Consider the following 14,649-nt stretch of genomic DNA (forward strand, 5'->3'; position numbering starts at 1 on the left):
GGGAAAGAGATTAAATTGCTTCATGCATTGATAATATCTTATATTTTGTATTAGAGGGAGACGGGACGGAGCCAAAGAGAGAAGAGAGGCAGAGAGATCGACGGACTGACCAATCTCTGGGCGATCTCCTTAATTTCACAGACGCTCATTTACAGGCGTTTTCATACAAGAGAGAGAGATTAAATTGCTTCATGCATTGAAAATGTCATATTTTTTGTAAAAGAGAGAGGAAGGAGATGGAGGGCGTGAACCCGTTGGTCTTTTGGTCGGCAATTTCTCTGAATCCAATTCAGAGCTAGACCGCTTCCCATTCCGTCGCCCTATTCATCAGCCCGCATCAAATTCTTATTGCACTGAAAAGGCAAATATAACCAACTGTATTGATTTAAAGGACCCAGCTGGTGATATTCAACATTTTTCTGACGGCCTTTGAATGCCACGAAATGCTCAAACCCAACGATGAATTGAATCAACTAAGTATTGTCTGTGTGGCTACAAAGGCCTGTTCGAATGGGGACTCCATGTGATTCAGAAATGATCCCCAGGTTTATGTTTCGTGTGGCGCATTTTTGCACGACATAAGCGAAGTCTGTATTTGACTCATACTCACTGACATTATCTGTTCTTCAGCAGCCATATTATGACTATAGTTTAGAGTTGATTTGCCCACTTCCTGCATGTGTAACAAACATATTAAATAAACAAAAACAATTGAGCTAATTTAGATCAAGTGAAAGATGCTTGTGTCTCTACTTGGATATGAAAACCTGTTGTTGCTCTTAACCTCTTCTGTCACTCATTGAAAACATCAGTATAGCCGATCTCACAGCGCAACTGTTGACCACTATTAAAAATATTATGAGCTGCAATCAGATTTCTTACTTGTTCGGTTGTCGAACAACAGAAAAAAGTCATATGACCTCTGTGTATGGCAAAATATGGTAGGTAATATATGGTGGAATTTCAGCGTAACAATTTGCAAAGGATTCAGATCACAGACAAACTCCACAGTTATTACAAATAACTAAAGTTCCTCAGGTAGTACTAGCCCAGCAAAAACAGGACCTCAGACACTCGTATACAAAATGTGTCCCACAGCTGACAATAGTTCCCAAAAAGAGCACTATTTACATGATTAATGCTAAAAGCTACAGAACTGGGCTCATTCAGGAAATTACTATGCCTTTTTAAAAAGATGAAGAACCAACTTGTTTTGAAATTTACATCTTCAGTAAGTCTGTTGCACTCAGCCACAAGCATGAGTTTGGGATTGAGTGCCACACACGAGGTAGCTGAACTAGAAAGTATTGAGACAGACTATCACATTTAGAAAACTTTTGAAAGATGCCAGCCTTATATATATTAATATTCTGGCTCTACACCCTCTCACTCCTCTTCTGCCATTTCAACATCTAAATTAGATACATTAAAGTGTTATTTCTGCCAAAAGACAAACTAAAACTGGTTTTGGTGAGATAAATGTTGTTCCTGTCAAGTTTGAATGAAGTGTGTCGTACAGTGATCAAATTACTGTTTCTGTAAATGGAGTCTGCTTTAAAGCGATAAAGCAATTTTTTTCTGGTTAAACAAACAGGATCTTATTCTTTAACATAAAGTTCGATCTCTGTATGGATCCTTTAATGTTGTCAGACACTTAGAATAACACTGTGAACCTGTCAGGGGCCAAAACAACAACTTTAACTTAGACGTAACTGTGACAGTTGAAGTTGCCCTTAAGAAATACATTGCAGCTTTTGCATACTATTTTGTGAGATTATCTACTGGACCTACTCCAAAACTTTTTGCAGCTATTAGTCATTTTCACACTTCGGTTTAAAAGTGCCGGGATTCCCCTTTGAGGGAAATCACAATGTCATAAGAGAAGAATCGTGTAATTTGCTGAAATTAAGTTAAAGAAATCTTCAAGATTGTTCAGTAAATGTCATACATTTTCTCTGCTTGTGATCACAAAAAGCTTTTTCAGTAGTCTTGGTTTCTTTTCCCATAGCCGTAAAATCATATCTGTTTGATTTGCATGATTACCCCACACTTCCTTAATCCAATTCAAGCCAGCCTCTCCCAAAACACGCCTTAAAAAGCCACTTTAATTCAATCCTGAGCCACTTTTCTTCTTGATCGTAGAGTTAACTGTGTCTTTCTTGGAGTAAATTACATAAAAATGAAATAAAGATCAGCTTCCAAGTTTTATGTGCCCAGTTGCGTCACGGTCTGCCTTTGCAACTTTGTTCTGTGACATCAGCGGTGAATGGAGAGATCACAGCACAGTCACATGATAAAACACACACACACACACACACACACACACACACCTCGGTCCCCAATGCTAATAGGTTTCAGGAGCTGTCGGAATAATTCTCTGCTTGTTATACACACATAATTAGTTTTTCAAAGTAGCTTTCCGTGAATATAGTATCAATTACCTCCTCTCTCTTCGCCATCCTCCTCAGAGACACGTGGATTTAGCGCGCTCACATTTTCTGACGTGACAGTGTGTTAATTGAGCTATTAGCCAGAGGTGTGTGAGAGTGTGTGTGTGTGTGTGCGTGTGTGTGTGTGTGTGTGTGTGTGTGTGTGTGTGTGTGTGTGTGTGTGTGTGTGTGTGTGTGTGAAAGACAGATGCAGACTCAAAGGCGTGTTTAGGTTCAGATCGTGGTAGATGTGGGTGTGTGCATCCTCATCACAGGTGTTTTGCCGTATTTCCTGTCGTAGTTCTCTCATTAACACCTGCTAACAATATCAGACTGAGAGGTGTGAAATATAGAAACTGTCTTATATTTTGTACTATTCAGTCTATTTCTGTACCGGAAGGGAAAGAATATAAATGTGTCTGTCAAAGGGAGTGTTGAAAGGTGATATTAAAGAGGAGAAAGGAGGAAAATTTGAATTTACAAAGCTAAATCTAACACACATTTGCCACATTCATGAAAAGAAGTGGCTTCAAACGAGTAGGAGTGTAAAATTAACAGGTTACATTGAGATGCTTTTGTTCTGATCTTGCTTAGTTTGACTATCCGCTCCTCTTGTATGTTTCTCTGTTGTACAACGTTGGAAAATATCATCCAAATGTTTGGCAGCTTGTACCTACAGTAAACAGAGAAACACAGTGATGTTCATGGGAAATGCTGCTCCTGACATTTCTACTTCAGGTTGCCTGTAATGTAAATACAAGTGAAATTGAAGTCTTCAGGGTTTTTGAGTCATCGCTGTTGTTCCCTCCTTATTCAGCATTTTGCCCCTCTTGAACGGAAGAGTTGTGTTTTCTCAAACTCTCTGTGGTGTTCACACCAAGAAATGTTTTTTCTTTCTCGTTTTTCTGTTTCTTTTGCATCATTTTGCCATTTCCCCCGCGGTGAAACTTAAGTCATTGTTTTATTTTACCCAAGTTTTTTCAAGTATCTGTGCCAAATGTTCTGTGCCTTTTTCCATGTTTGAGTCTCGGTCCAAGCAACCTCTCCTTCACCTCTGCTATCTAATGAAGTTTACAGCCAGCCAGTGCCTCACAGGCCCCGGTAAAAATGCAGCTGACACAGGACAACATGATCTTTATATCCTAGTGCGTCAAGAAATTTGGGGTTGTTTCTTTGTTTGTTTTTTTATGGCAACCTGGCTCTTCAAAGGATAAGTTCACCCAAAAATGAAAATTCAGTCATTATCTTCCCAACCCCCTTCCGATGGAAAGCTGGGCCAAGTTTCTCAGTCCACAAAACATTTCTGGAGCTTCACAGCAAAACAACATTGCAGCATTCTTCTGAAAAAACAAAAGTAGACGGGAATTTGTTTTAAAACGTAGAAAAAAATAACTGAAAGAAAAATGGCTCCATACAGCTCGACCGGCATTATTATCCAAGGGCCTATCAGCACGGAAGCCTTTTCTATGCGTTTTGGCGTTCTGTAAACACTTTCACACAAGGTGAGGATATATAGAAATGCAATTTTCAGTGTTTACATCTGGATGGACAAAAACTGAGATTTTTGGAAATGATCACACCTACACACACGTTTATCAGTGTTTGTGCCACAGCTTTTCCCTGCCTCGTTCATAGTCATTTCTGTAGCTAAACAACTGAAAATTACTGTATCCAATCTGCTTCCTGTTTACAATGTTGTGCACCTGCCCAGTGTACGGGAATGGGCATGGGATATGCTAAAACGCTCATTTGGAGGGAGAATTTAAAAATAAATAAATAAATAAATAACTACGTTTCCCAAAACACCCGTGTATGTGTGGACTAGGTACAAGTCTTGGGAAGGCCAGAGCTCCCAAATTGATTTGAAATTACTTTATTTACACTCTTGACAAGCAGGCGAGCTCATGCACACACTTCAGATTGGGTGCACGCTAATGCTTTTAGCTTGGCAGCTGAAGATTTTGGCTCAAAAACGGATGTAAATAGCGTATTTTCAAATCAATTGGGATCTCGGGGCTTCTGGAGACTTGGATTACATTGGGGGAGCTGTATGGAGCCATTTTATATTTTGTTCAAATGATTTTCTTTACATTTTTAAACAAGTCCCTAGCTGCTTCAGTTCTTTAGGAGAATGCTGCATAGGTCCAGGAACGTTTTATGGACCAAGAAAATTCACCCACATCTCCATCGACGTGGGACGAAAACAAGTTCTATAGATTAAACACGTTGGACTGTAAGTTAAAAGTAGCAGATATTACTTGTATCTCACAGATTTATTAAAACAGAAATAATTGTAATTGAGTCACACTGAAAGTCTGAAAGTCATTGAATCACTTTTTAATCACTTAATCTTTAATTCCGTTACTCTTCTCAGATACAAAATATCGTCCAAGTCGTTTCATAGCTGGCACATTAAATCAAAGGACAGATCTTTTAAAATTAAACGTAGATCCATTTCAGAATTTTAAAAAAACAGGCACTACATCGTGGACATAAACACGTTTAATTTGCTGTTGAGTTTCATGGTGTTATCCCATTTCAAACATCCATCCATCCATCCATAATAAGTCCAGGAGTCCCAGTGGTGCTATAAATGGTTTTTACTCTGCCCTGCACTATAAAAAACAACCTATAGAATCTACCCAATAAATTTGAGGTAACAATTTGCACTCACTTTATTTGAGTAGATTTGATTTCATATTTTGGATGAAGATTACCCTAATTAAAAAGCCATATAATACTTAAGGAAATTAGGTAAAATTTACCTATGACTTCTGATTACATTCTACAACTTATTACTCAATAAAATTGAGTCAAAATAATCCCATGATTGTTAGTACTACTCCCCTAATAATAATTGCTCAAAATTACTCAATAAAAATGAGTCAAAATAATCTCATGATTGTTAGTACTACTCCCCTAATAATAATTGCTCAAAATTACTCAATAAAAATGAGTCAAAATAATCTCATGATTGTTAGTACTACTCCCCTAATAATAATTGCTCAAAGTTATTCAATATAATAATTAAAGATTAACCAGCCAGGGTGGGTAATAGTTACCCAGGAACAGACTCAGTCGAACAGAGGATTACATCAATGGTTTTAATTAATCAATCAAATGTTACAAAAAAACCAAATCAGTTTTTCCAGATTTCAAGCAATAAAAATGCACGTAATGTCTCATCTCTTAATTGACAATGGTTTCAAAAGTGCATTTCTTTAACGATTATTGCGCAACGCACCAGTATCAATATAAAATATTTTCAAAAAACACCAAACCTGTTCTGTAACTCAAATCACGTCTTTCTGAGTTATAAGATTGCTACAATTAAAAAAAAAAAAAACTTCCAAAAACATAAATTAAACCACTCAATATAAACAGAAAATACAAAATGGGGAGAGGGGAGGAGATGAATCAGATAGGGGGTGCGAAGGAGATGAGAGAGGAAATGGGCGCAGACTGAGGGGAGGGGAGGAAAAGAGACAGGAAAGAGAGAGGGGGGGACAGAGGGGAGGAGATGAGACAGAGGAGACAGGACACAGAGAGAGAGAGAGAGGGGACAGAGGGGAGGAGATGAGACAGTAGAGGAGAGGAGACAGGAGAGAGAGAGGGGACAGACGGGAGGAGAGGAGACAGTAGAGGAGAGGAGACAGGACACAGAGAGAGAGGGGACAGACGGGAGGAGATGAGACAGTAGAGGAGAGGAGACAGGAGAGAGAGAGGGGACAGACGGGAGGAGATGAGACAGTAGAGGAGAGGAGACAGGAGAGAGAGGGGGGAGGGGGGGGGAGAGAGGAGTGGTCAGATTACTGAAGGCTGCACTCTTGATCATTACAGATGAATTAGCCAGAACACATTTCAAGCAGTGCAGCAAGTTTGTGAACTTATTTGGATATTGTTGGACTGAAATGGGAACGTCAGTCTTTTTTATTAGAACTCATCTGTGCGAGAACTTTCAATTAAACAGTTTATTCCATTAGCTTGCTTTTGAGGCTATGGACCTTCTTCAGAAGCTTTGCTCCGTCAAGCTCCAGGAAAAGTTTCTGGAACACTTCAAAGGTATTCTTGAGTGCCTTGGGATACTCGAGGTTGAGGGCATAGATCAATCCCATCAACAGAATGCATGCCTTGGTTCGGCTTCCACAACCAGTCAGCACTTGGTCACCTTCAATCACAACAGAGACTTCTGCTGGATTCTTCTCAGCCATGACATCATGGATCACAATCACCTTCATGGTTTGGTCTGAGTGGTCCTCACAGCTGTCCTTCATGTTAAAAAGAAACAGACAAAAAGCATATATATTTTAAGTGAAGTTGTTTATAGAATATAACACAGTGTTCCAGATTATCTTGTCAATTGGTTCAGCAATTCAATAAAAACAGGTGACATTTCGTGAGCATTCCATAATTGGTGTATCTACAGGGGATAACAGGAGGGGAGACAGAAGTGAGGAGCAGAGGAGACGGGAAGGAAGGACACAGGGATGGGGATAAGAGGGGTGGAGATGAGACAGACGACAGGAGACGAGGGAAGGAGAGAAGGTTAGGGGAGGAGAGGATAGGAAAGAGGAGGAGAGGAAACAAAGTGAGGAGATGAGACAGAGGGGATGGGAGACAAGGAGGACAGGGCAGCATATTGTCAATCATCAGTCATTTAACATACTTGGCACTCCTTGAAAAGCCCTTCTTGGCTTTCCCCAAGGTACTCAATGAGGCAACAGATAACTGCATCCCTTTTGTCCTCAATGCTCTGTGACTTTGATGAGATACATTTTCATGAAAATACAAAGCAGAAGTCAGAACTATACATGTAAAGGCCGAGACACACCAACCCGACAGTTGGGCGTCTGGAGGAGTTGGTGAGAGACGGGAAGAAATCGGTTTGGTGTGTCCCGATACGTTGGGAGCGGACATGTTGGGGGAAATTCAACATGCTCAATCTGACCAGGTCAGACATGAGCCGTCAGGTACTCCGATTGGTTTGTGCTGTGTGACGTGTACTGATACGCGGTGTGTGGGAGACGCGGAAGATCCCTGTGACTTTAGAAAACATCCGCCATTTTGCAGCCTCTGGACAGAATAGCGCAGAGTTGAGTTCACTTCGACTTTTCGATACAGTTTTGGAAGTTATGGCATGGATAGAAGACCTGGTGGAGGAGAGACCGGCACTGTGGAACATTACGCTAAGGGAGTGTTTGCGCATGCGCAGAAGGTTCACTCAGCGGGGGAGCTGGTTGACGTCGGAGCGGTGTGTCTAGCAACAAGTTTTCAGCCGACCTGGAGACGGATGTTGGAAATGTTGGCTGGTGGGGGTTGGTTGTCTGCTCGAGTCTGGTTGGTGTATCTCTGCCTTTAGACACACTTTTTAAACACTTCACAGATTTTATGTTAAACTTTTGCAAGTTCACGTGGAGCTCCTCATTTTACATGACAAAGCATTTGAATTCAAAACTTTAACTTTAATTCACTTAAATCACAAATTGCCTATTTGATTAAAAAACGAAAACATACCTCATTGACAGTGTTCAACAGAGGACGCATCTTGGAACGAGCAACTCCTCCCTTTGCAAACATCAGCTGCAGAAGACGTGGCGTATACCCATCAAGCTTGAGCAGGAACGTCTCCTCCAAGGAAATGGTTGTTAAACGGCGGAACTCTTCTTTGATCTGGTGAATGAATAAATGTACAGTACAGATGACAGATCTCAAAGTTAGACAAATGAATGATTCTTTGTGGCAAGAAAAGTTATCAAACTTTCTCACCTGAGTCTCACTGAACAACGCTGGCCACCTATCTTTGAGGACACTGACAGATGGGCTGAGAGTCACCACTTCAACTCTTCTACTTGAGAAGGTTTTTGACATTTTTTCTTGTATTGCTTTTCCATTACTCTTCTTTTTCATTTCATTGATTAATTCAAGCCTCTCCAGCTCCAATGTGTCTTGATTTTCACCAGCAGGATGTGGGGGGAGATAATTTACCTCCGCTTTCTTTGGTTTTTTCACATTTTTTGCCGGACCTGCATTGGCTGGATGCTTCCTCCTTAGAGTGTTGACTTCTATCTCAGGATAAGCATATTTTCTTGATTTGAGTTTGGCACGGTAATTGTGCATCTTGTACTTAATTCTCTGCTGCCAGCCATATAACCCTGAAAATGAGCCTGGCTCTTTTAGACATGGAAACTTCTCAACAAGGGCTTCACACACTGAGAGCACTTGTAGATTTGAAGGGTAGGCAGTGTGAGAGAATATGACTTTTGCAAGGTCATTCATCATTGCTGATTTAACACTTGCATCCCGGAAGATTATTCCAGAGGCATGATATGATTTGTTTGCCTCTGAAAGGATAAGTTCAATGTCACGGGAAAACTGTGGTATTTGAAATGGCACTGGCCATGGAGCAGAGCGGCATGAATCGGGGAGAATAATGGTGTCCTTTGAGCTGGATGATGCACAGTCCGACATGGATGTATTGACATCTGGGGGGTCGGTGTCCACATCACTACTTGCTGGATGGGTATGTGAACTTGGAGAACTCAATGGAGAGGACAGTCCTGATGCATCTACTGGGTGAAGGTCAAGGGTGAACACCGTTTCTTTTCTAATCACTTTCACCGTCGCCTTGTCGTATAGGTCAGCAGTTGAAGTCACACTGAAAAACTGGTTTCCAAAATCTTTGTCTTCGTATAATAATCCAAATTCCCCTTGTAACTGGAAGCTTTTACCAACCACTGCAACAAGATCCTCCACTGTATTTGGAATTCCTGTTGGAAGTGTCAACTTGCGTATGTCATGTTCGTCCAATATGACTCGTAAATGGACCGCCATTGTTGTTCAGGGTGTGTTGTCCTCAGCTGAAGAGAGAGAAAAAAATAAATCAAGACAGTGTGTTAATAGTCAAGTTTATATACATAGGTTTTAAAAAGAAATTTTGTCTTGCCAAAACATTTTTAAATTGTTTACAGAAAATGTAAATAAACACACAACATCCTCATGATTTCAGTTTCTACTTTTTTTTGTTGACATTTTCTCTCATAAAGGCCATCTTGAACATTATTGTCCTTCAAAGAAACTGGACTAAAGTGGGTTTACAAAAACATTAAAAAATATGCATGCACTGTTTTAGTTTCTGAACAACAATTATACTCCCAACTATAGTAGACTTACTCTGATGTGCAAATGAAGTGTTTAAGTGACACCATACAACCATCAGTTGTATTATATGAAGCCAAGGGATATGCATCTTTCAGTTCCGAATGCTGAACGATTTCAGTGGCTCCTGTTGGCTCAACTCTGAAGCTCCTCGTGTGTTCACAATACCACCCACTAAGCAACTTAAGAACAAAGACAGGGGTGTCATGCACAATGATTATTTGCAGTATTTCTGCAAAGTCAGGCAAACCTCCAGTTGACCCATAGGGCAACAGCATTCCAACATTATAGTCTGTGCCTAAAATGGTCACCTTGTTTGTCATGTGCACAACTTCTGCTCCAGGGAACTTTTTTGCAAATGACTCCATGAGGCTTTCTTTGAGAACACTGACTGCCACTTGAGTCATTCTGGACACTGCCAGTGCTGGCCTTTGATTGTTGCCATCATGGGTATGATACGCAAGCATTGATTGGTGTTTTCTTGCCATTGTCAAGAGAATGTTTCTAAAAGACCCAGTCTGCCTCACAATCCTTTTTAAAAAACGGTGTTTGGCTTCAAAGCGCATAGTCCAGAAATTCACAAGTGGCCCAAAAGCAGTGGTAAGCCATGGATAGTGTTCGAGAAAGTGGTGTTTAGGTTTCAATTTCTCCTCTCGGAACACTTCTACATACCTGAAACGTGTTCACTGATCTTGCTCTCCATGTACCCTAGCATTTCATCTGTGTGGACAGGAGCCATGACAAGCTCAACAACATCTTTGAGGTTCATCAAAACCTCCCAAGTTGGATCATTTTCTGGCACTTTGTCACCAATCATAAATGGTAACATCCTCAACAAGCACCAGTTTTCATGTGCATTGCCGCCTACATTCTTCCGGGATGCAAAAGTTGGAGCAATAGCTTGTGGACAGTTTGTTTTGTCATTCCACTTGTAAGGAAAGCAACGGATGGAACGATTAAGATCCGTAAGAGAGAAGTATTTCTTCTTGATAAACACATCAATGCAGAGCGCTATCTCAAGAGGTACAATCCCTTCAAGCAAATCATGCAAAGCATCAGGGGGATAACCTGATGTAACATGAAAGTACCTGAGTCTGTCAGAGATGGGACAGTTTCTTTTTACTCCACAATGATGACCTTCAAGAGGATCAGACAATGCTGCTTCAACATGCATAGCATAGTTGGACTTAGTTCGTAGGGGAAACAGTCCCTCTCTAACTTCATGCTCCTGGATTTGTGACCGCTCTCCAATGCAAAAGCGACAGAAATACGAAGCTGAAAAGCTTTCCACTAATCCAGCTATCGAGTGGGCGCCAAGATTGTCAGCAACTACAGCGAGTATTGTACCTTTGCACACTTTGCCCAGACTTGTTACAAGGATACCATCATCTTCAAAGGATTTCAAATCGTTGAGCAGTGGCTCCAACACTTTTTGGTATCCATATTGGTTCACATCACTTGCCTTGCAAAGAATGGCTAAGTAAATGGAAGTTAGGGTAGAACGCAATGTGGCAGGTATGTCTGCAAATACCCAGTACACAGCGGTGACTTTGTGTTTCTTGCGGGATGTTCCCAGAGGATTGCATACTTCAAAGTCATCAATGTAAAGGATGAGTGGGAGTTTCAGTTCACCTCCATGTAAAAAGCTGTTTTCTCTTAGGAAAGATCCATCATGAAATGATCTGTATCCAGAGGAGACGTCAGATGGCCTTTTGTTTTGTAATATTGTATTTTGGATGTGTTTGTTGTTCAGAAGCTGAGACAATAGCGGAAGAATCGGTACATACTGAAATGTTTTTTTGTCACTACTATTAAGTATGTACTCAACCGGTTCAATCGGTGAAAGGTGCTCCTTTATAAATTGCTCTCTCCTGTATTGAGTACTCAGAGGCCCATTCTCTCCAAAAGCAACACAGAAAGGGTTTAGCTGGCAAAGATCTTCAACCACCTCTGATATCACTGAATCGTCCAAAGTGCAGCTATGCTTTTTCAAAGAGCTCAATAAAATTTCTTTTATTACCGGGGATGATGCAGATGCTGTCAGGAAACGGAGTTCCTCTACTAGTTCATCAATGCATGTCTTTGAGACATTGAAAATGCATTCTAATTTCAGGAGGAGCAAACCCAGTTTCTTAATAATTATTGCACGCAAGTCCTCCCCTTCCTCAAGGACAGATTCACAGTTTTCGACTTCAACAAAGTCGGTTTCTTCATCTGGTTGATTTTGGTTTTGATGAAAAACAGAGGTCTTAAAATCCTCCACTGAATGTGGGTTGTGTTTCCTGCTCTTATGACTGTGGAAAGTTGTGTATACATTTGTTTTATAATCACAACCTTTAAAAACACAAGGCACAGTTTCAAACCTCTTAAGATGACTGCCAATGTGCTCAAAATATTGTCTTACATTGTCAAAACAGCTCATATTACACACTAGGCATGTGAAGGAAAGGAGTTGACCTGGCTTAGTTGTCTGTGAGTGATACCTTGACAAATGTGTCCGTAATGCACCCCATGTCTTGAAAGTGCAAGCACAATCAGAATGGAGACAAGGTATGGACTGGTTTCGTCCGAAATGTCCATGTTGTAATCTGGTGTGCTTCAAGAGGTCCAATCGTTTTGATGTGCTGAAATTACATAGTTTGCATATCCAGTTCATTTTCAGTCATGGATACCTGAAAGCTGTGCAAAACCCCTGCAACAAGCCGATGGACAGGAGACAGAACGGGGATCTCAGGCAGTCCTGGAAGGGGTAGCATATGACTGTGTGGAAACTGGTATATGAGGGAGTCTTAGCTCACATAGGAAAGATGAGAGGACCTGAGAAGAGGACACAATAGTGAATGCACATGCAGAGTGAATCGGCCTACAAATAACGCTTTACAATCCAAATATTCAATTCTATTTCAAGAACTTACATACCCAAAAGATGTGTCCAACACCTGCAACAAGCTGGGGAGCTCAGACAGTCCCAGAACTCTAAGCATCAGACTGCTTGGCACCTGGTGTGAGTATATCCTAGCTCAAAGAGGAGAGACAAGAGGAGAGGGGATGGAATAGTGAGATCCACATGCAGAATGAATCAACATCAAAACAAAATTAACCCCTTGCCAGTCCTGTAAAATTCACCTAAAATCCCAATCCAAGACGTACCCAAAGTAAATTGAATGCTGTTGTTGAACTGTTTGGAGAATCTGGATGGTTTTGGTCTCTTTTGAAAGGTAACACTCTGAAGTTTTGTCCCAAACTGAAATAATCACTGCAAGTTCTACTAACATTGAGTAATCTAAGTTGGAACACACAGAAATAGAAGGTTTTTATTCTCGCCTGAATTTTGTTTTGCAATCACATGCCTGCAGATGAGTATAGCTGGGACATTTTAGCTGGAAAACAGCTGGGACAAAAGCATGAAGCCTTACCTGGTCCCAGGTCAAAGTTGATAACAATCTGAAAAATTAAAAATTACTATTTTACACATTTTTCTAAGGTTATGTCTAGGCGTTTCCAAAAGTGGCCATTTGGAGAATCCAAAAGGACCCTTGGATAACCATGGTCACATCCCTAAGATGAAAAGGCATAACTTTTGAACGCTTTAAACTTTTTGACCATTTTGGAAAAAAAAATACGAGTTTGTTTACACGTAAACAGGAATTATGAGGCAAAACGGACAGATTACAACACGGAACGTCAAACGATGCAGCCATGCTTTTAGGCAGATTTTTTTTTTTATCTGTCGGCATTATAGTGTGTTTTGGAGTAAATACTTTACACGGTTGGATTCACTGGACTGTTGTGAATGTAAGGAGACCATGTTTGTGGAGAAACGTTTGATCAGCGGACTACCAGGGCACTGGTATGGTGAGTTGTACCAGCTTTATAGTTGTCGGGTACCTTGTTTCAGACTGATCGTGATGTTTCTGTGATGAGTACATTTTGAAATGGTCAGCATATCTTGAATCCCAAGAGTGTAAGCTTTAGATATCATATCTTTAAACTTAACAATAAAGCAAGTTGATAAATATAAAAAATGAATAAATAAATACATCTTTTACAGCAAGGTGCATCGAACAGGTAAATAGTAAATAAATCGGGAAAATGTAGTTGTTTTTTTAGATTGAAATACCATTTTCAATGTCATTTTCAATAAGGGAAGCTTTAAGAACAAACATTTACACATCTTATTGTTGTGTGGCTGTATTTAACAGTTCTTTGTCAGTTAGGCGAGTATGTGCCACATTGATATGGAGTGGGATTTTTTGTATTGCGAGGTCTCAAATTCTCTGTCTAAAATTGACACGGTCATAACGGAGAAAACGCCAGTGTTCAACTCGTGTAAAGGTAAAAGTAAAAATATCTAATGTATTGGCGCTCGTTGGTTTAGGCCATGGCTAAATAAAGTAACGTTAGCAAAAAAAAAAAAAAAGCCATCAACGTAACTGTGGAGGCTCAGCAGAAAAAACTCAAGCGAACGTGCAGGCTGACAAATCTTGCAAAGTGCACACCGCGAATACATTTCAAGACACCTCCAAACCTGACGACGTCTTAAAAACGGTCGTCCATCATCGTAATAGTTAATTTATTCTTGCTCACTTGCTTCTACCGGCCGTTCAGGTCTTTCAAGTTATAGCCGTAGCCGACTTACTACCGCGCAATACACGGCGCCGGGCGCAATATTCGGCGCGTGTCGCCAATTCAAAAGTTCGGTTAGAGCACGCTAAACTGAAGCACACCGACTACAACTCCTGTAAATACCGTAACCTACCGTTGTATTTTCGCATTATATGAGGCAATAGGTAAAACAGTGATTACCTTGACTCCAGTGTTCCGTCTGCTGGAAGTAGCTTGCCACCTTCGGAGTTCAAATCCCGCTCGCCTCTCACGCGCTGCCAAGTGCCAACCTGGTGCCAACTGCCTGACAGCGCATGCGCAAAGTGCAGCGTAGAACTGATGGGATTTAGGTATATTTTATTACATTTTTCTATGTAACATATTTTACTGATATCAAATGGGTAGTGTAGGTAAAAATTACCCTTTATTTTATAATTCTTTCACTGACTAGAATAATGAA

The 14,649-nt window shown here is 40.6% G+C and overlaps 1 protein-coding gene across 3 annotated transcripts; it reads right to left on the bottom strand.

Annotated features, from left to right (window-relative positions):
- Positions 1-5,519: 5,519 nt before the first annotated feature.
- LOC141002591 (uncharacterized) lies at positions 5,520-14,449 on the bottom strand. Of its 3 annotated transcripts, XM_073473948.1 has the most exons (4): positions 8,196-9,127; positions 7,944-8,099; positions 7,096-7,188; positions 5,520-6,697 (listed from the first exon to the last, which is right to left on the bottom strand). In XM_073473948.1, the coding sequence occupies exons 1-4, from the start codon at positions 8,895-8,897 to the stop codon at positions 6,401-6,403; spliced, it is 1,248 nt and encodes a 415-aa protein (XP_073330049.1). In that variant the 5' UTR covers positions 8,898-9,127; the 3' UTR covers positions 5,520-6,400. The 3 variants fall into 3 exon arrangements, 2 of the variants coding, with proteins under 2 accessions (XP_073330049.1, XP_073330048.1); XM_073473947.1 differs by having other exon boundaries at positions 7,944-9,127; XR_012179636.1 differs by lacking the exons at positions 7,096-7,188; positions 7,944-8,099; positions 8,196-9,127 and adding an exon at positions 14,391-14,449.
- Positions 14,450-14,649: the final 200 nt, after the last annotated feature.

Source organism: Pagrus major, chromosome 9, assembly GCF_040436345.1.
Source record: "Pagrus major chromosome 9, Pma_NU_1.0".
Lineage (NCBI taxonomy): Eukaryota > Metazoa > Chordata > Actinopteri > Spariformes > Sparidae > Pagrus > Pagrus major.